Source organism: Hippocampus bargibanti, linkage group LG13 (genome assembly GCF_051943395.1).
Source record: "Hippocampus bargibanti isolate YZ-2025 linkage group LG13, ASM5194339v1, whole genome shotgun sequence".
Classification (NCBI taxonomy): Eukaryota; Metazoa; Chordata; class Actinopteri; order Syngnathiformes; family Syngnathidae; genus Hippocampus; species Hippocampus bargibanti.
Genome location: NC_142746.1, coordinates 22,933,577 through 22,951,772, shown reverse-complemented (window position 1 = coordinate 22,951,772; position 18,196 = coordinate 22,933,577). Strand labels below are relative to the sequence as shown.

At 49.3% G+C, this 18,196-nt stretch overlaps 2 protein-coding genes across 4 annotated transcripts; one reads left to right on the top strand and one right to left on the bottom strand.

The window, feature by feature from the left end:
* Positions 1-2,026: 2,026 nt before the first annotated feature.
* On the top strand, positions 2,027-2,696 carry LOC148889790 (uncharacterized). Its single transcript, XM_089012676.1, has 3 exons — positions 2,027-2,184; positions 2,255-2,356; positions 2,445-2,696. Exons 1-3 carry the CDS (start codon positions 2,136-2,138, stop codon positions 2,528-2,530), a joined length of 237 nt encoding a protein of 78 aa, XP_088868802.1. The 5' UTR covers positions 2,027-2,135; the 3' UTR covers positions 2,531-2,696.
* A 454-nt stretch (positions 2,697-3,150) lies between these two features.
* On the bottom strand, positions 3,151-18,151 carry eml4 (EMAP like 4). Of its 3 annotated transcripts, none has more exons than XM_089012670.1 (24): positions 17,702-18,151; positions 16,111-16,266; positions 15,457-15,562; positions 14,477-14,641; positions 13,377-13,529; positions 13,140-13,165; positions 12,977-13,012; positions 12,241-12,364; positions 11,798-11,947; positions 11,637-11,706; positions 10,854-10,964; positions 10,691-10,786; positions 10,488-10,622; positions 9,878-10,010; positions 8,708-8,856; positions 8,502-8,627; positions 7,441-7,572; positions 7,280-7,347; positions 7,112-7,200; positions 6,941-7,038; positions 6,199-6,286; positions 6,009-6,107; positions 5,755-5,885; positions 3,151-5,046 (listed from the first exon to the last, which is right to left on the bottom strand). In XM_089012670.1, the coding sequence occupies exons 1-24, from the start codon at positions 17,730-17,732 to the stop codon at positions 4,708-4,710; spliced, it is 2,811 nt and encodes a 936-aa protein (XP_088868796.1). In that variant the 5' UTR covers positions 17,733-18,151; the 3' UTR covers positions 3,151-4,707. The 3 variants fall into 3 exon arrangements, with proteins under 3 accessions (XP_088868796.1, XP_088868795.1, XP_088868797.1); XM_089012669.1 differs by lacking the exon at positions 17,702-18,151 and adding an exon at positions 16,373-16,436; XM_089012671.1 differs by lacking the exons at positions 14,477-14,641; positions 17,702-18,151 and adding an exon at positions 16,373-17,617.
* Between the last annotated feature and the right edge of the window lie 45 nt (positions 18,152-18,196).

The following is an 18,196-nucleotide window of genomic DNA, read 5'->3' as shown; positions in this document are numbered from 1 at the left end:
AGAGAGCGATCACGTGCCTTGCTCCCAATTAATTCGGCGGGGAGCGTCTCAATCCATTATTGAATATTGTCATTTTAATAACTATAATAATAATAATACAGTAAAGTCTCGTTATATCGATATCGGATATATCGATAGTCCCGGTTATATCGATACTATTTCTATGCACGCACGAAGAAAATTACATGCAAACAGGGTCGGATATATCGACAGTCCCGGTTATATCGATATTTTTCGGACTCCCTTGAATATCGATATAACGAGACTTTACTGTAATAATAATAATAATAATAATAATAATAATAATAATAATAACACATTTCATTTATAAGCGCTTTTCAAAACTCTCAAAGACCGCTGTTGATTCGACGATGTGCGCTGGCACAACTTTCAGATAAAACAAACATGTATCCCAAAATCCACTCTCCAATTCAAATTTCTAAACAATGGCCACATTTTTCATTTTATTGATTTGGATGATTTTTTTAATCTAACATCGGATCAGAACGACAGTCCCATTGTTCGATACCTGAGGTGGTTTTGTGTGCCTTTGACCTGGTCTGGGGGGAGGGGATTTGGCGATCATTTTGTCACTATAGTGTAAAGAGAGTTTTGATGAGCACTTGTAAAAGAGAGTTATTATTATTAGCTAGCTAGCTAGCTTTCTATCCATTTGAGTTACTTCCGGGTTGAGTGAACATGGGCACGTGTGGCTGCCACTGCTCACCCACAGAAAAAAACTTCAGAGCTTTGAAAGGTGCTTATAAATGAAATTTATTATAGCTGCACAACTTCAATTAACTTTGGGTCACTACTTGTTGTGTCGGCATTGAGCCACATCATTTTCCTTGAAAAACCAGTAACAGCCCCATCGAAGCAAATTCCAAATGGTTTCATTTTGTCATAGGAATTTACAGTGCATTGCAAAAGTATTCGCCCCCCTTGAATCTTGCAACCTTTCACATTTCAGGCTTCAAACAAAGACATGAAATTATTATTTTTTTGGTCAAGAATCAACAAGTGGGACACAATCATGAAGTGGAACCACTTATTGGACAATAAAAAACTGAAAAGTGGGGCATGCAATATTATTGTGCCCCTTTACTTTCAGTGCAGCAAACTCACCCCAGAAGTTCAGTGAGGATCTCTGAAAGATCCAATGTCATCTTAAGTGACTGAAGATGATTAATAGAATCCATCTCTGTGTAACCAAGTCTCTGTATAAATGCACCTGCTGTGTGATAGTCTCAGGGTTCTGTTTGAAGTGCAGAGCGCATCATGAAAACCACACCAGGCAGGTCCGAGATACTGTTGTGGAGAAGTTCAAAGCCGCTTTAAACATCTCAAGGAGCACTGTGCAAGCCATCGTATTGAAATGGGAGGAGCATCAAACCACTCCAAATCTACCAAGACCCGGTCGTCCCTCCAAACTTTCTCCTCAAACAAGGAGAAAACTGATGCAGCCAAGAGGCCCATGATCACTGTGGATGAACTGCAGAGATTTACAGCTGAGGTGGGAGAGTCTGTCCATGGGAGAACAATCAGTCGTACACTGCACCAATCTGGCCTTTACGGAAGAGTGGCAAGAAGAAAGCCACAAAGGGAGACTCACCAAATGTGGAAGAAAGTTCTCTCGTCAGATGAAACCAAAATGGAACTTTTTGGCCACAATGCAAATTGATATGTATGCCGTAAAAGCAACACAGCTCATCAGCCTGAACGCACCATCCCCACTGTCAATGTGCAAAACTGATAGAAACATACCCCAAGCGAATTGCATTTAACAATCCATTTAGTTTCTAAGCGCATTTCAAATCTCTCAAGGACACTTTACAGTCACGGGCTAATAGCTTGTTTTGTGTTTTTCTTTTACATAATGAGTTTTTGTTTGCTGTTTGTGTGTGTGTGTGTGTGTGTGTGTGTGTGTGTGTGTGTGTGTGTGTGTGTGTGTGTGTGTGTGTGTGTGTGTGTGTGTGTTGCACGTAAGGACTACCGTATCAAAGTGAGCAAACAAAGCAAAGGTTGAACAAAATTGGAACGTCAACATTTGAACCTTTGCTTTGTGTGCACACTGTACAGATAAGAACTAGTTGAGCTTGAGCTCCTTAGAGCCATTTTCCAGCTAGCGAGTCACCATGAAAGCCTTCCTGTGCCTGCTGCTGCTGCTGCCGCCGCTCGCCTCAGGTTTCTTTCGCCCTCGTCCGCGTCCTGGCTTGTTTCGTTCCAAGGGTTCCACAGCTTGTGTGCTTCCCAGGGGCGGAGTTCAGCATCCGATGTTACAGCCGAGACCCGTTGGAGGCGCTGCCGCCCGTTTTGGACTGCAGCAGTGAAACGCAGCAGGCGTGCTACAGCAGAGGTTCCGAGCCATTCCTCACTGGCGACAAGGAAGTCGCCTCCCACGTCTGACTCGGCGCCTCTCTCTTTTTGTCTGCTTTGCCGCATAGACAACGGCGAGAAAGGCTGCGTGGCCTTGGAAATCTGCTCTCGTCCCGGATGGACGTGTTGCGACGGGCCCCTCTGCAACCTGTGAGACCGCTCGGCAAGCAACTTCCAAGTGTGGAGTCCAAAAGATTGCAAGGAAATAATATTCCGTCAAATAAAGCCTCATGCTCCTTCCTTTCGTGTACATTAAATCAAGATCAGAAAATGTCAAATATTCCGTTTGATTTTGAAGCAAATAAATAAATTTAATTAGATCGATGAGAAGGTTTCTTCAGCTGTCATCTGGACTTCTTTCAAGGTGTCGGACCTTCCGCTTCTTATCCAGGAGGCTTCGTCAGCCAACAACATTTTTTTGCTGGTAGTTTTGGCCCTATATACTGTATATCCCTAATGGACAGAGGTGGCGGTGTCAGCCCTCTGCTATACTAGGTCCCCGCTGTCAGGTTGGGGGGAGCAGAGGACTACTCCCTCAGGCTACACTGATTACTTCTAGAAGCTAACAAAATTGATGATGCTACAAAACGTACATGACCGTGACTGTAAAGTGTCCTTGAGAGTTTTGAAAGGCGCTTAGAAATTAATGTATCATTATTATTTAAAAGCATGGTGGATAGACGAATTGACGTGGCTTGTAGCAGACGACGCAACGCAAACATTAGATTGTGCAACATGACAGAGTCTATGGACAAACGACCAACTGGAGTAAAATCATCAGCAAGGGAGATTTACCATCGATTAAGCAAGGGAGAATTTGTGCTCGGTACATCCTTATTTAAAAAAAATCCTTAATACTTTGCAACGTTTGTTTTGCGATTAGTTGCTTATTGTTTCAAGTTGTGAAAAATGGGGCAGGCAACTTTATGGCCGGGCAAGCAACTTTTCTGAGTTGTCTGTCCTGGTGCCTGCTAACTTTTTCTCATGAGTTTCAAACGCTTTAAAACTGGGCTCCTCACTTTCAGTCTTTCTCTCACCTACTGATTTTGAGGACACACCAATATTTTCTGTGTCAAAGAGCTGAGAGCCTCAATTCTGCATCAGATCAAATTTTGGGCAATAAAACATCTGTGAGTAAGTTGCCGGCTTTTTTGCTCATCCTTCTCACCACCAATGAGCCAATTGTTAGCTTACAATGTTGTGCAATAAGGTCAATATTTCATTCCGTTCATATTTACAATTTTAACTGTTAATGCTAATATTAGCCTGTAATATTTGAACCTAACAATTTTCACACAGAGAAAAAAAAAAATCACATGCAAAAAAAAAAAGAACTACACAACAACAAAAAGCGATCATATTACACGAGGGCCAGTGACATTTTTGTCATGGCCACCAAAACATGGCTCGTAGTGGCTCATGAACAAACAAAGGCGTCATCGGAGGACCTCACACACGCCGTCCACCGGCCAGGAATAGGGCAAAAATACTCCCACCTTTCAGACTTTCAGCTCCAACCACCCAAGTCGAGTGATTGGCGAGGGTTCCTCACTGGGTTCCTCACTGGGTTCCTCACTGGGTTCCTCACTGGGTTCCTCACTGGGTCACTCCCTTCCTTTTCTCTTTCTTGTTGGGGCGTGACGGAAACAAGCAGCTTTTGTGTGCCTTTCCTCAAAGCCAGGCCACATTTCTGCTTTGAGCTGAAAGCAGAATCCGTCCAAGATGTGTTTAGAGCGTCTTTGTCCCAATCATCACGCGCGACAGACAACCTTCAAGAACCTCAAATGCAAAAAAATGACAGAGGTGATTGGACTGGCGAGAAGGGAATGTAGCCAATCAAGGAAGCGCCTGGAAACAAAAGCAAAATACGTCCCATTCAATAACCCTCCCCCCCGAAGGGCTGCACAAATACGGAAGAGGATTAGGGACATAGGCAGTTGACAAGATTCTGACTTTCAAGTAACAATTTTCACTTTAAAGTCAGAAATCTGAGAATAAAGTCAAAATTCTCAATTTAATGTCAGAATTCTGACTTGAAAATCCTAATCTTGCCAAGTTTATTTAGTTTTCTTCAATGTCCCTAATCCTCTTCCGTAGAAAGATGATCAGGCCTGACGGGCGCAACCATTTTTGGAATGTGGGAGGGGCAAAGACTTGTTGCCCCCGAAATGCCAGCGACAATAAAACTCTAGGCGGAAGGAAGGAAGGAAGGAAAATGCCAGTCAGTCCCGCCTGACTGGCAGGCGGCCGCGTTTGATTGGCGGCTGAATCCCGAGGAGCTCTGAAATGAGCAGCGGCCGCCTCCCCGAGGTTTGCCCATCTTGGCCCGGCTTACGAGGGGGGCGCAGACACATTGTCACAGGACGCCGCCGGCCGGTCGCCGTCGGGGGCAACCGGGTCGGCGTCATCGGGTACCGCCGCGACAGCGTCCGGTGCCACGCGGTCGTCGCCGGACTCCCAAGCGTCTCGGGGGCCTTCGCGAGCCGACGGCGGCGAAGAGTCCGGCGGCCCCTGAAGCGCCTCACCCGGCGCCGGACCGCCCTTGTCGACCAGGCGCCATTGCAGGATGCTGGTGTCCTTCCCGCCCGTGGAGATCAGGTGACTGTCGTTGAACAGGAAGCTGACGTTGGTCACGTGACTGCTGTGGGCGCTGTACTTGTGGCTGGGAGCCTGCAGAGAGAAACGCAGGTGTTAGCGCAGGCGTTAGCGGTGGGTCGTGATGGGAATTCCGGCTCTTTTGCCTCAGCTGACTAAAAAGATCCGGCTCTTTTAGCTCCCCAGTTTATTTTTGTTGCTTAAATTAATGAATGACCCCAAAACAATCATGTAAACTTAGGTGAACAACAAATTACCCAAAATCTATTTTATATTTTTCTTTAAATGGCTTGATTTATATGTGAACTGTGGTTACTCTGGTCTGATGATCAGCTGTTTTCATATGAAGAATGCTATCATCCACACCAGGAAAATTGGCAACAATTGGATAATAATAACAGCACAATGTAGCTGTCTACACTGATCTCCAATGACCTGCTCAAATGGCTCTAAAACAGAACGTTCTTTGCCATATATGATTGTGCTATGATTTTTTCAGAATCAGAAAGCCCTTTCCTGTTTCATGTGCTCGTCACAGCGTGCTTGTGTTTCTCGTCTAACGCCTTCTCCTCCTTGCTGCGTGTGTCTGTAATTCTCCCGTCCCGCCTCTACCACGGACCCTGACCAATCATGTGCAGCTCTAACCGAAGACTGGGGGTGGGGCATAGAGGGGAAAAAAAGAGTCTGCTCCCATTTCCGGCTCCTAATAAGGAGCCGGCTCTCTTGGTTCACTTTAGAGAAGCGTCTCGTTTGCAAAGGACACACAAGTGGTGGTGGGGTCACCTTGGCGGTGGCGCAGGGGTACGAGAAGAGATGAACTTTGCAGAAGTCGTCGGCCAGCGCCAGCACCTTCCGGTTGTGCGAGCGGATGACGGCGTTGATGTCCGTCCCGTCCGAGCCCTCCGGCCACACGCCTGACGTGGACACACAAAACCCATCAAATAAAAAAGCCGATGGCGCACTCCCTTGTTGCACGCCTGCTTTCTTTCTCACTCCAAAGCGGGCGAGCAGGCGGGCGGGCGAGTGAGCGCACTGACCAAAGACGTGATATCCCAGCACGCACGTGTACGTGGCCCAGTCCATGTCTTTGCACTCGGAGCGATTTCGGATGTATTTGCAGCCGTTGGGAACGTCCCCTAATGGAGCAGAAAAAGAAAAAGGCCACGTCTCAACACGCACGTCGGCCATGATGTGGCCCAACGCGGGCGCCAACGCAGGCAAACTGACAGTAGAGAATTTCATAGTCGCCAGAGTTGGACATGATGAAGTTGTTGTCAGGCGACCAATCCAAGTGTGTGATGTAACTGGAGTGACCCTGGAAAAGACAAAGTCACACTTTCAGGGATGACAATGACAAATGAGGAAAAAAGTCGGGGGGTGCGCATACAGGCAGATATACTGTGTGTATATATATACAGTAAAGTCTCGTTATATCGATATCGGATATATCGATAGTCCCGGTTATATCGATACTATTTCTATGCACGCACGGAGAAAATTACATGCAAACAGGGTCGGATTTTTCGGACTCCCTTGAATATCGATATAACGAGACTTTACTGTATATATAAAACAGTATAGAGTCCCACCAGAGTGGACTTTCAGACGAACAGTCCTTAAAAGATTGCATACCTTTTAAAGAAGTACAGATGACAGCTGAAGAAACCTTTTCATCGATTATTATTATCTATTGGCTTGCTAGCCTTCTATCTATTTGAGTTACTTCCGGGTTGAGTGAACACTGGCAGGCTGGCGCGTGTGGCTGCCGCTGCTCACCCACAGAAAAACCGATCCTGTGACTGTAAAGTGACCTTGAGAGTTTTGAAAGGTGCTAGGAAATCAAATGGATGATTCTTCTTATTTTTATGATTATTTGCGGCTCAAGATGGTAAAGGACTTGCTCCCTTCAAACGTCCGACGAATCCACTTTTGGAAGCGGCAACCGCCTTTGGGCAAGTGAGAAACGTACCGAGCACTTTCCGTAGCGGCTGTACTTGCGTCCTTGGTCGGCCACGGCGTACACGTAAATGAAGTTGTCGTGAGATCCCACGGCCAGGAGGGCGCCGTCTGCGCACACGGCGGGACGCTTGAGGCAAAGTGATGATGACTCCGCCCCATTTGGGCAATTGACTCCACCTACCTACGGAGAAGCGCATGACGGACAGCTGCTCGTTGCCGTCTGTGTGGACGGCCACCAGGTCCGTGGTCTCGGCGTCCAGCACGAACCACCTAACACGGACACGCATGAGCCACGTGTGAGCCACGCCCACTGGATACCTAGCGAGATAGCGCCGCCGCTAACACTCACTTTCCCGAATGCGTTCCGATGGCCACCACTCGTCCGGCGGGGTGGAAGTCGGCGCAGTGGCCGTGTTCCTGCGGGAGGGACGCAAGGGTCAATCAATCCAAAGACGACGGACGCCATCCGGAGAAGGTCGCCCCCCCCCCCCTGCCGGCACGCCGGCTGACCTCCACGCTGCGACTCCACTGCAGCTTGTGATGGGTGGCATTCCACAAGCACACCAGGCGGTCTTGGGCGCACGTCAGGAACAGGTCTTTGGACGGGTGCGCCGCCAAGCCCCACAGCTCATCCGTGTGACCCTGAAGACACGGCAAGCGTCACCTCGCCGGAGGCCTCGCCGCTATCCTTTCTCGTCACGTGTCATTCGCAAGGAGCCGGAAATGGGAGCCGCTTTTTTTCATCATAATACATTTGATTTCTAATGGCCTTTCAAAACTCTCAAGGTCACCTGACAGTCACAGGATCAGTTTTTCTGTGGGTGAGCAGCAGCAGCCACACGCGCCAGCGTTCACTCAACCCGGAAGGAACTCGGATAGAATAGTAAGACAAATCGATATGAAGCTAGCTAGCAAGTCAATAGATAGGTAATAGCTAGCCAGTCAGATAACTATTGTATTATTAGCTATGTATGAGCTGGCTAGCTAGATTTCTATCTATTTACTTCTGGGTTGAGTGAATGCTGGTGCATGTGGCTGCCGCTGCTCACCCACAGAAAAACTTTATCCTGTGACTGTAAAGTGACCCTTGAGAGTTTTGAAAGGTTATTATTATCAGTGTAGACGGTGGACAAATGTTGCTGTTATTGGACATTATGCCGTTATTATTATTCAATTATTATCCATTTTACTCGTTGCTTTTATAGCATTATTCATATGAAAAGCAAATGAGTGACAGCTGATCATCAGACCAGAGTAACCACAGGGAACGAGAACGTTAGCATTCACTAACTCCGTGCACATATAAATCAAGCCATATCAATACAAAATATTTGACTGTGTATTTTTTTTGCATGAGTAATTCATTGCTCACAGAATTGTACATGATTTTTGGTAGTTAATTTAAGCAACCAAATAAAACCGAGGAGCCATTTGGGAGCCAAAAGAGCCGGCTCTTTTGAGTGAGCCGAGCCAAAAGAAAAGAGCCGCAATTTCCCTCAGTCATGGTTTGAGGAACAAAGCCAAGGCCTGCTTGGAAGAGGCGGCGGCGGCGGCACAGCAGGGAGTCTTACCTGCACTTCCACCGTCAAGCCGTCATGGAAGGTCCCTCGGAGGATAAAATTGCGCGACGTTCCCACCAGAAACTCGTCCCCCTTTCCTTCGGACACGGCCCTGATGCTTCCGTATTGCTCCGGTACCTTTAGACACCAACGCGCAGTGAAATGTCACCGGTGACAATGATGTACGTGGGCCAGGGGGCGCGGCGCAGATGCTCCACCTCAAGGTCTCGCTGGGCTCGGAGGTGGTGGTCCCATAGGATGATCTTGCGGTCTTTTCCTCCTCCACTCAGCAAGGCGCCGCTTCTCGTTGGGCACAGGCAGAACACGCTGCCCTCGTGACCTTTCACCTGACGGCTGATCTGAAATGCTGCATCCACGCCCAAAAGTATCCATAAAAAGGCCGGCATGACAGAAGAGATTTTGGTTCGAGTCTTGGGCCCAAAAGGGAAGTACAGTGATACCTTGGCTTACGAACTTAATTGGTTCCCAGACAGTGTGGAAGGCGAAAAATGTGTACCCCAAAGAATAATTCCCCATTTGAAACCATTAAAACAAGAATAATGCGTTCCCAGGTCCCCATAAAACATCACTTTCTACTTTTTAATTTTCTAAGCCTTAAAACTACGCAAAATACACATTATTTTATGTATAATAAATGTGCTGTGGTATTTCAATGAAAGAAATAAACAGTACTATATGAGGAACTGAGGAATGATTCCTTGTAAGCTTCGGCAGCTTTATCGTCAAAATCTCACCATGACGAATGACACTATGAATCCCTGTACGACACTTAAAGTTCTCGAACCATCCGTGGCGAGCCTTGAAATCATTTTACCTACTTCCGTATCAATCGTGTTCTGTTTAGCTGGATTGATAGCTTTTTGCATTAAGTGTACACATGGCTTGTGCAGGTTATTCGTGGAGCCTCTATTTTTATATGCAGCTCTCTGTTTCTGTAACCCCCCCCCCCCCCCCCACCCACTGCTGTGTTCTTGACCAATCACGTGCGGCTTTAGCCGAAGACTGAGGTTGGGGAATAGAGGACCAAAAAATAATTCCTTGTTCGTAGAACGGGCTCGTTCACGAACAACACATCACTCATGGTTGTGCTCTGTGTGTATCCCGAAAAATAGTTTGTATGCCAAGATGAAATTATTGTCGATTTAACGTTCGTAAGCCGAGGTATCACTGTACTTTTTTCCACTTTGTGTGGAAGCTAATGCGGGTTCATGTGGGGCAGGTGAGGGTTGGAGGGCCTGCGCGGGAAGACTTGCAAAGATTGTTCGGCCTCACTGGAGCAGAACGTTTTTTTTGGCTTGGTCTGAAATAGATTTGCTCAGCCCTTCAGAGCACTTGGACAGGACGGGGACGGGAAACAGGCCTCACACCTCTGGGTCCTTTTGTGGAGGTCTCAGCGGCACTCCTGGTCCACACTAACAGGACGCCTCCAGAGTCTCCGGTCAGAACGTCCCCGTTGTTCAGGAAGGCCAGACACTGGATGAACTTGGGCTTCTCGTATTTCTGTCAAAGCACACCAGCAGACGGCCACAATTCAGTCAGTTCAACAAATGACAAAAATGGCAACCGCTACAAGATATTTGTCTAAGGAAGCTCTCAGTGGTACAGAAGTGGTCCATCCATGAAAAGGTTTCTTCAGCCGTCATCTGGACTTCTTTCAAGGTGTCAGATGTTTTGCTTCTCATCCAAGAAGCTTTGTCAGAAAACTAAAATTTTTGCTGGTGTATGTATATATATATATATATATATATATATATATATATATATATATATATATATATATATATATATATATATATATATATCCCTACAGTCCTGAGAGCAGGGACCGTAGGAGGCGAAATGTCCGCCACCTTGAAAGAAGTACAGATGACGGCTGAAGAAACCTTTTCATCGATGCAAGATATTTGGATGTTATTTTTCCTCCCGCTTATCGACTGTGAGAGTACGGCGTGCATTAGAAAGGGGGTGCATGGCTACCCCAAAGATGCCCTGTTTCCGAGCCAGCGAGGTGCCGGTCCAGGCCCAGAAGAAGATGTGAGACTTTCCGCAGGTGATGATGGTGTTGGCGTCAGCGGGGTGGAAATCCACAACCAGGACCACGTCGGTGGTGGTCTGCAAGAAGACGGAGGTGAGGAAGGATCCCAAAGGCCCGGTTGGCGGGCGCGCAGGCGCTCGCTCACCTTGATCTCCGCCATCTTGGCCTTCTTCTGCCAGTCCCAGACGGTCAACATGTGGTCGTTGCAGTCGTCCACCACGCTCAGATGCTGGCCCGAGTCCTGAGGCGACAAAAGCGCCGCTGAGTCCAAGGCGGCGGTGGCGCGGCGCCTCGCGAAGGCCACTCACGGCTTTGGAGAAGGCCAAGGAGCCCACGCCGCGCTCAAACGTCCCCAAGCCCACGACCTGCAGCGTGGACAGGCCCACGCTGTCCCAGATGCGCACGTGCGGCTGCACCGCCTGGGCGGCAACACCGTCCGCAACAAAAGGACAGGAACAGAAAGCGACAGGTGAGAATACGCCAGTCGTACGGGGGCGATCCATTGAGGAAAAGGATTCGTCGGCCGTCATCTGGACTTCCTTGAAGGGGTCGGCCAACTCGAATAAATCCTCATCATCATGCGGCATTCAAATCAGAATCAGAATCATCTTTATTGCCAAGTATGTAGAACATACAAGGAATTTGTTTCCGGTAGAACACGCTGCACTAGTATCGTCGTCAAAAAAAAACTGCTAAGTGGCACTATGGCTCAGCGTTAGATTAGCATTTAGGTGCTATGCCTGAGCGGGTTTATCCTCGGCTCGGCTTTAGCGCGCACCTGAAAACGTTGGCCGTTCTCTTTCATTTTCCTTTCCTCAACCAATTCAAAATAGTCGTGCTAATGCTAACAGTTGCTAACCAGACTTGGTTATTGACTTTGGCTTCAGCGAGTGGTCCACTGCTCCCCCAACCTTCGAGCTGGGACCTATCGGAGCAGATGTTTGGCAAGGCCACCTCTGTCCAGTAGGGAAAAAGGGCCAGGGTTACCAGCACAACGTTGGATGAGTAACCAAACGTCCGAGACTTTCAAAGAAGTCCAGATGACGGCTGAAGAAAGCTTTTCACAGAGTTCAAGTGTGGCGTCAGCTCACCCGCCCATCTTTGTCCACGCCGGCAATTTGGCCCGTGGCGATGCGGATCTTGTCGGGATGCACCGCCAGACTTTGGACAGCCAAAAGAGGGAGACTGGTGAGACCGGGAGGCCGAACGAGGCCCGGAAGAGGCCCGAACGAGGGCCGGTTGGCCGTCTCACCACTTGACGCAGTCGGTGTGTCCCAGGTAGTGCCTCTGGGTGCGTTGGTCGTAGTTGAACAGGACCACCACGGAGGCGATGAAGTACACCATCTCGCCGGTGGGAAGGAAGCCCACGTTGGCTCGGCAGTCTCGCCCTCGGTAACCGTAGCTGAAAGCTCGCCGGTCAAGGAAGAGCCGCCAGGTGGCCGTCTAGTAGTGATGTGTCGTTCGCCAATGAGCCGGTTCTTAGAACCAAGAGAGCCGGCTCCTAATAAGGAGCCGGAAATGGGAGCCCACTTGGTTCACTTCAGAGATCCGGCTCGTTGACAAACGACACATTACTACTACAGACATTCTCAGCGCTCACGTGCGATCGTGAAGGCACTGGAGAAAGAAAAGTGAATCTGGCTCCTATTGCCGCCACGCCAGAAGTTCCCAGCACGCCAAGCACGCAAAGGATACACCCATTCCAGTTTGAGCTTCTCAGCAGGAAGTTCTGTGCGGACGTCCTCGTAGTTTTCCACGTTGGAGGGCACAAACATGGTGATGGGGCGCCCACGCATGAACATCTTCACGTGGTTTCCCTCTAAGCACACACAGCTAGATAGTTACTAAGCTAATACACTGAATGTCACTAAAATACAGATAGAAAGCTAGCTAACCAGCTCGTAGATAGCTAATAGATAGCTCACTAGATAGTTAGCCACCTAGATAGCTATATATTTAGCTAGCTAGTTAGTTAGCTAGCTAATACACTGAATGTCACTAATTAAATTAATAATAAAATAATAATAATAATAATAATAATATCTGTTCCAATCCTTTTGCTGGGGAAATGAAAGCTAAAACAATCTTTCCGAAATGAAGCAATGATAGGATGAATGTCAATGAGTGGGATGCACACGACTGCCACTGACAAACTTGCGCCAAGCAAATCAAAGTGAAGATGAGGCAGCGACAGATAACGGCCGCTCACCACTGGTGAGAAGGAGGGCGTGCACGCCCATCCCAGCCAAAATGGCGGCGGCGCAAGCAGGCGCAACATCACAGAGCGACGGTGGCGGCGACGGCGAGACGCCGACGACGGATGCCGAGAGAAGAGAAAAGAAAGGCCATTAGCCCACCTCCCAAAACGTTAGCATGCCACAGGGTTAGCTGGTTAGCTTGCTGGCTGGCGCCACCACTCCTGGCCACTTACCCGCCTGGCTGTTTTTCTCCCGAGTGGACATTTTGGCTGCGGCGAGACAACAACATCGTCATTCAACAAACAAACAAGGGCGAGCTGCCGCCTCTCCAACAATGACCACGTGGGCTCCCTTTGGACAAAATTATGATTATGATGATGAAAGTCAAGTCATTACCTTGATTCACCAGCGTCTCTTTGTGCCTGCATGACAAACAAAGAGCATCAGTGCGTGCAAGAAATGTGCATGAACAAACAAAAGCCGAAGCAATTTGGGAATGGCGCTCTCCGTCATCTTTTCAATTGCCAAATGAATTTGCGGAGGTCAGTGACGGAGTTCAATGAAATCACTTCCATGTTGGGGAAGGAAGGAAGCGATTGGCCAGCCTGTGAGCGCACGCACGCACGCACGCACCTGTCAGCGTTCTTCAGCACTTTGACAAGCAGTTTGGAGGTGGACGCCGCTTTCACCAACTTGCTTCGGTTGTCATCGGACGCCTCCCAGTTGCTGCTGCTCTGGGAACGCTCCACGGCGCCGCCGTCAGCGCCGGCCGAGCGCCTCGTCGCCCTGGCACACACGCAGGCACGAGTGATGTGTCGTTCGCAAACGAGACGGTTCTTACAGCCGGATCTCTGAAGTGAACCTAACAAGGAGCCGGAAATGGGGGCCCACTTTTTTCCCCTCCATTCCCCGCCCCCAGTCTTCGGTTAAAGCCGCACGTGATTGGTCAAGATCCGTGGTAGAGGGGAGAATGACAGACACACAGCAGTGAGGAGAAAGAGCAGGGCTTAGAGAAACTATTGAAAATGTCAACGTGGGGACCTGTCTGCTGGATTGTTTTGACTTGAATGAAAGACATTTCCAAGAACTTTGCAGAGGAGCTACTGCAGGACGCATGCACTCTTTTGGAGCCATTTCAGCAGCTCACTGGAGATCAGTGTCATAATAATAATACATTTCATTTATAAGAGCCTTTCAAAACTCTCAAGGTCACTTTACAGTCGTAGGATAGGTTTTTCTGTGGGTGAGCAGTGGCAGCCACACGTGACAGCGTTCACTCAACCCCAAAGTAACTCAAATAGATAGAAAGCTAGCCAGCTAGATAGCTAGCCAGATAGCTAATATATAGCCAGCCAGACAGCCAATGTATAGCAAATAGCTAGCTAGGTAGCCAGATAGCTAGCTAGCTAGATAGACAGCTGGATAAATACAAAGTGAAGAGAGAAGATGTCTTGTATGTGTCTTGGAGCCCCCCAATCCCTCCCAGAAATCACGTCCTTGGGGCACAGCTAACAAGACCCCGCGTACACGCACACCAGCAAGTGGGGGGGGCATGCAGTCAATGAGCCCAAAGCAGGCCGAGGTTACGGTCCAACGGCAAGGAGACAAGGGTGGGGGCGCTCAAAGGGGGTCGCCACAGGGGAAAGGGGCGAAGAGCTGTGAGTAGGGGGAGGAGCCAGGAAGGTTAGGAGCCTCGCCGTCATCTCAAAAAAAAAGGTGGGGGGGGGGCACACCTGTTGGGGGCCACCTGGCTTTTACCAGCATCGCCAGGCTGGCTTCTCTGCGGGTGTGCGGGGCAAGGGGTGGGGGCGGCTTCCTCCCGTTGGTGGATCTCCTCCGGGGGGGGACATCCCTGGAGGCCCGACGACGCCTCCTTTCGGGGGTCCGCTGCCGTTCCGCTGCAAACACGCACGCCTGCTTCAACTTTGACCTCGCACCTTCACACTAGCGATGTGTCGTTTGCCAATGAGCCGGTTCTTAGAGCCGCATCACTGAAGTGAACCAAGAGAGTCGGTTCCTCATAAGGAGCCAGAAATGGGAGCCAACTTTTTTCCCCTGATTTTCAGGCATTTTCAATTGTGGCTGACAAAGGATTCCGAAAATAGACTCATGCTCTCAAGCCAATGGATGCAATTCCAAGCAGGAAATATCCCCATTGTTGGGCTACTAAAGGCTTTCTGATTCTGAAAAGACTATACCACAATCATATATGACAAAGAACGTGCTGGAGTCCAAGAACGGCTCCAAAAAGTCACCACAGGGAAAGTGAAAGTTAGCATCCACTAACACTGTGCATATATAAATCAAGCCATATAAATAACAAATATTTGATATCGTGTATTTTTTTACATTACTAATTCGTTTTTCACATAATTTGACATGATTTTTGGTCGTTAATTAATTTAAGCAAAAAAAAAAAAAAAAAAAAAAAAAAAACAGGAGCCATTTGGGAGCCAAAAGAGCCAGATTGTTTTTAGTGAGCCGAGCCAAAAGAAGCGGCTCTCTGAAAGGAGCCGCAATTCCCATCACGACTTCTCACGCCTCCCTCAATCGCTTCAGTCCAAAGCGAGCATGTGGCAAGCAAACGGCAGTTGGGGAGCCCCGTCACAAAAGCGGGATTCCGCCCGACGACGGGGCCCAGGGTCGTCGCCCGCTTCTCTGAAGGGCCTTCTCCGAGAAGCGCCGATTGGCGGCTTGCCGATTGGCGGCTTACCTCTTGGCGGCGGAGGAGAGCGTTTCCTTCCTGGCGATGAAGGCCGAGTCTCTCTTGCGGCCGCCGGTTGCCCCGTTGCTGACGCACGAGCTGGAAGAGGCTCCACCTGAAGGACAAGGCGCCAATTTGGGGTGAGCTGACAAAACGCCACCTGGACCCGGGCACCGAACTTTCATTTGGATCGCTCTTACAACAGACTTCTTAGACCACATAGGCTTTAGTCATTCTGATGAGGTGATGCCGTGGCAAATAGGGCAATCAGGCCAGTTGTAGAGCATAATCAGTCAGGACGATAAAAAAGGACAATAAAAATAAAATCAGTGTAGCCTCAGGAAATAGTCATCCCATCCCTCCAACCTGAGATCAGGGACCTATCATAGGAGAGTCTGGCGCCGCCACCTCTGGACAGTTGGCATTTATATATAGGGCCAAAACTACCAGCAAAAAAGTTTAGTTCGCTGACGAAGCCTCTCGGATAAGAAGCGAAACGTCCGACACCTTGAAAGAAGTCCAGATGACGGCTGAACCTTTTCATCGATGGACCACTTCTGTGTCACCGAGAGCTGACACAGACCAACCCTTTGACAAAGTAACGTCCCGTTTTGGTGCAAACGTCCGCCGCCAATCTCAATTTGTGGCACTAAAGCAAAGTACCTTTTCCTCCCCGCGCTTTCTTGCCGTCTTCCGAAGACGCCAGCCGGCGAAGGACGTCAGCCAGCGCCGCTTTCATCACCGTCACTTCGTCTTCTTGCTGCTGCACGCGAAGCTCCAGCGCGCAAAGGCGCTCGTTGACGTCCGACACGCTGTCGTCTGCAAACGGCACAAAGACGCCACAACCGTTGCTGCCCAAATGCCCAAAAAAACAAGAGCGAGGAAAAGCCACCGATGCGATTTCAAACAATGGAGCCCAAGTTGCCTTTGACAGAAGGGCCGAGCCGACGTTTTGACTCGAAAGTGGCTCTCATGCGCTTTGAAGAAAAACTTTGATCTGAAAAAAAATAAAAAAAATACATGTAATTTTGAAATAGTTCCGCTCATGAGAAAATGTCCCATTGAGACAATGGGTCCTTCCTGGTTTGTTGACATCATGTTGCTCACTTGAGCTACCTAGCCGGCTACCTAGCTAGCTGACTAGTCTCTAGCTAGCTATCTATTAGTTATCTATTAGCTAGCTAATCTCGATATCTAGCTGCCTATCTGGCTGGCCACCTTGCTACGTATCTATTTGATATCAATTTGCAAACTAGCTATCTTGCTAGCTACCTAAGTAGCTGCCTATATGCCATCTATTATCTATCTATCTAGCTAGCTATTAGTTATCTATTAGCCAACTAGCTAACTTTGTATTTGAGTTATTCCAGGTTGAGTGAACGCTGGCGCATGTGGCTGCCGCTGCTCACCCACAGAAAAACTGATCCTGTGACTGTAAAGTGACCTTGTGAGTTTTGAAGGGCGCTTCGAAATCAATTGCATTATTATTATTAAAATATCTTGAAAAATGTGGTGACGCCATCGAGCGCCAAGAAGGCCCACTCCCAGTGGACAAAGTTGTCCACATTGCCAAGTGGCTACCCGGCAGCGTTAGCACAAATACCATATCAGGCAGCAGGAAAGAGAAAATGTCAGCGATGCACCTGACGATCAAGGTTTGAATTGCGGTTTCTCAATGATGGCCCGTGCCAAGATGCCCAATTGATTGATTTGTCCTCCTTCTCGTCTTTCCACTGTGCTTCTTGCCCAGTAGTCGCGCCATCGCCCAGACCATTCAAATGCTCATGTTTTTCTGACTTCGATGCTTCTGCAATAAGCACCCAATTAGCACTCAATGGGACCTGACAACGCGAGACCGGCAGCAGATCTGACGTCACCGTGAGATTCCGGGACACCAATATCAGAATCAGAAAACCTTGATTCGTCCCACAATGGGGAAATTTGCAATTTCAGATCAATTGGATCCAATCTGTCAGCCGCGGGCGTCAAATGTAACGCACGCGACGCTCGGAACGAGATCGCTTGAGCTTTCGACGGACGAGCAACCAAAAGGTCAAAACAAGAACCGTAACGTCACGATCCATGGCGTTTATGGCGGGCGATTGCGAGACGCGCTCGTTTTGTCACACGGCGACAGGCCGGGGGCGGCAGGCCGGGGGAGGCCGTGCGGAGTCTCGGTGACACGTGGAAAGACGCGCGCGCCCAGCTTCACTGATTCGGAGACTCGAAAGCGACCTTTGACCCGCGCGCTCACCCAAACTGCCGCCTCCGCCGAACGCGTCCATCTCCACTCAGGCGACGTCGGGGGCCGGAAGGAGGCCCGGCCGGGACCGGCGGACCTCGGTTCCGACTGGAAAGAGAGAATGCCGACGCCTTCCGCTGGCGCTTCCAGGGCGGGCGGGCTCGCCGTCTGCCTTGTCCGCGACGTGGGGCTCCCGCGGGCTCCTGCGGTCGCTACAGACGCCGAGGAAGCCGAGACGGCAAAGAAAGACGCAAGGAACAAGTCAAGTCACGAAGCCCGAGTGACAGAACCGAGGGGCGGTTACGCACGCGCGACCCCTTCCGTCTCCGCCCGCGCACATCGAGGAAGATCGGAGGGGGCGGGGTTCCGCCTCGCAACGGAAGTGGCTCGCTCCGCGGTGGCGCCCCCTGTTGGTTCCATTCAAATTTCAAGGCCAACTCAAGCTCAGACTTGGGCGACGGAGTCGGATTGGTGCCAAACGACTTAGAGGAGCGACAAAGAAGTCCA

Excerpts from the sequence above, each read along its gene's own strand:
- LOC148889790 (XM_089012676.1), top strand. The coding sequence starts at position 2,136 with ATGAAAGCCTTCCTGTGCCTGCTGCTGCTGCTGCCGCCGCTCGCCTCA. Across the intron at positions 2,185-2,254 it reads GCTGCCGCCGCTCGCCTCAG|GGGCGGAGTTCAGCATCCGA; the intron begins GTTTCTTTCGCC and ends TGTGCTTCCCAG. Across the intron at positions 2,357-2,444 it reads GCAGGCGTGCTACAGCAGAG|ACAACGGCGAGAAAGGCTGC; the intron begins GTTCCGAGCCAT and ends TTTGCCGCATAG.
- eml4 (XM_089012669.1), bottom strand. The coding sequence starts at position 16,421 with ATGAGAGCCACTTTCGAGTCAAAACGTCGGCTCGGCCCTTCTGTCAAA. Across the intron at positions 11,707-11,797 it reads CACACCGACTGCGTCAAGTG|TCTGGCGGTGCATCCCGACA; the intron begins GTGAGACGGCCA and ends GGCTGTCCAAAG. Across the intron at positions 8,857-9,877 it reads CTCCACAAAAGGACCCAGAG|CATTTCAGATCAGCCGTCAG; the intron begins GTGTGAGGCCTG and ends GCGTGGATGCAG.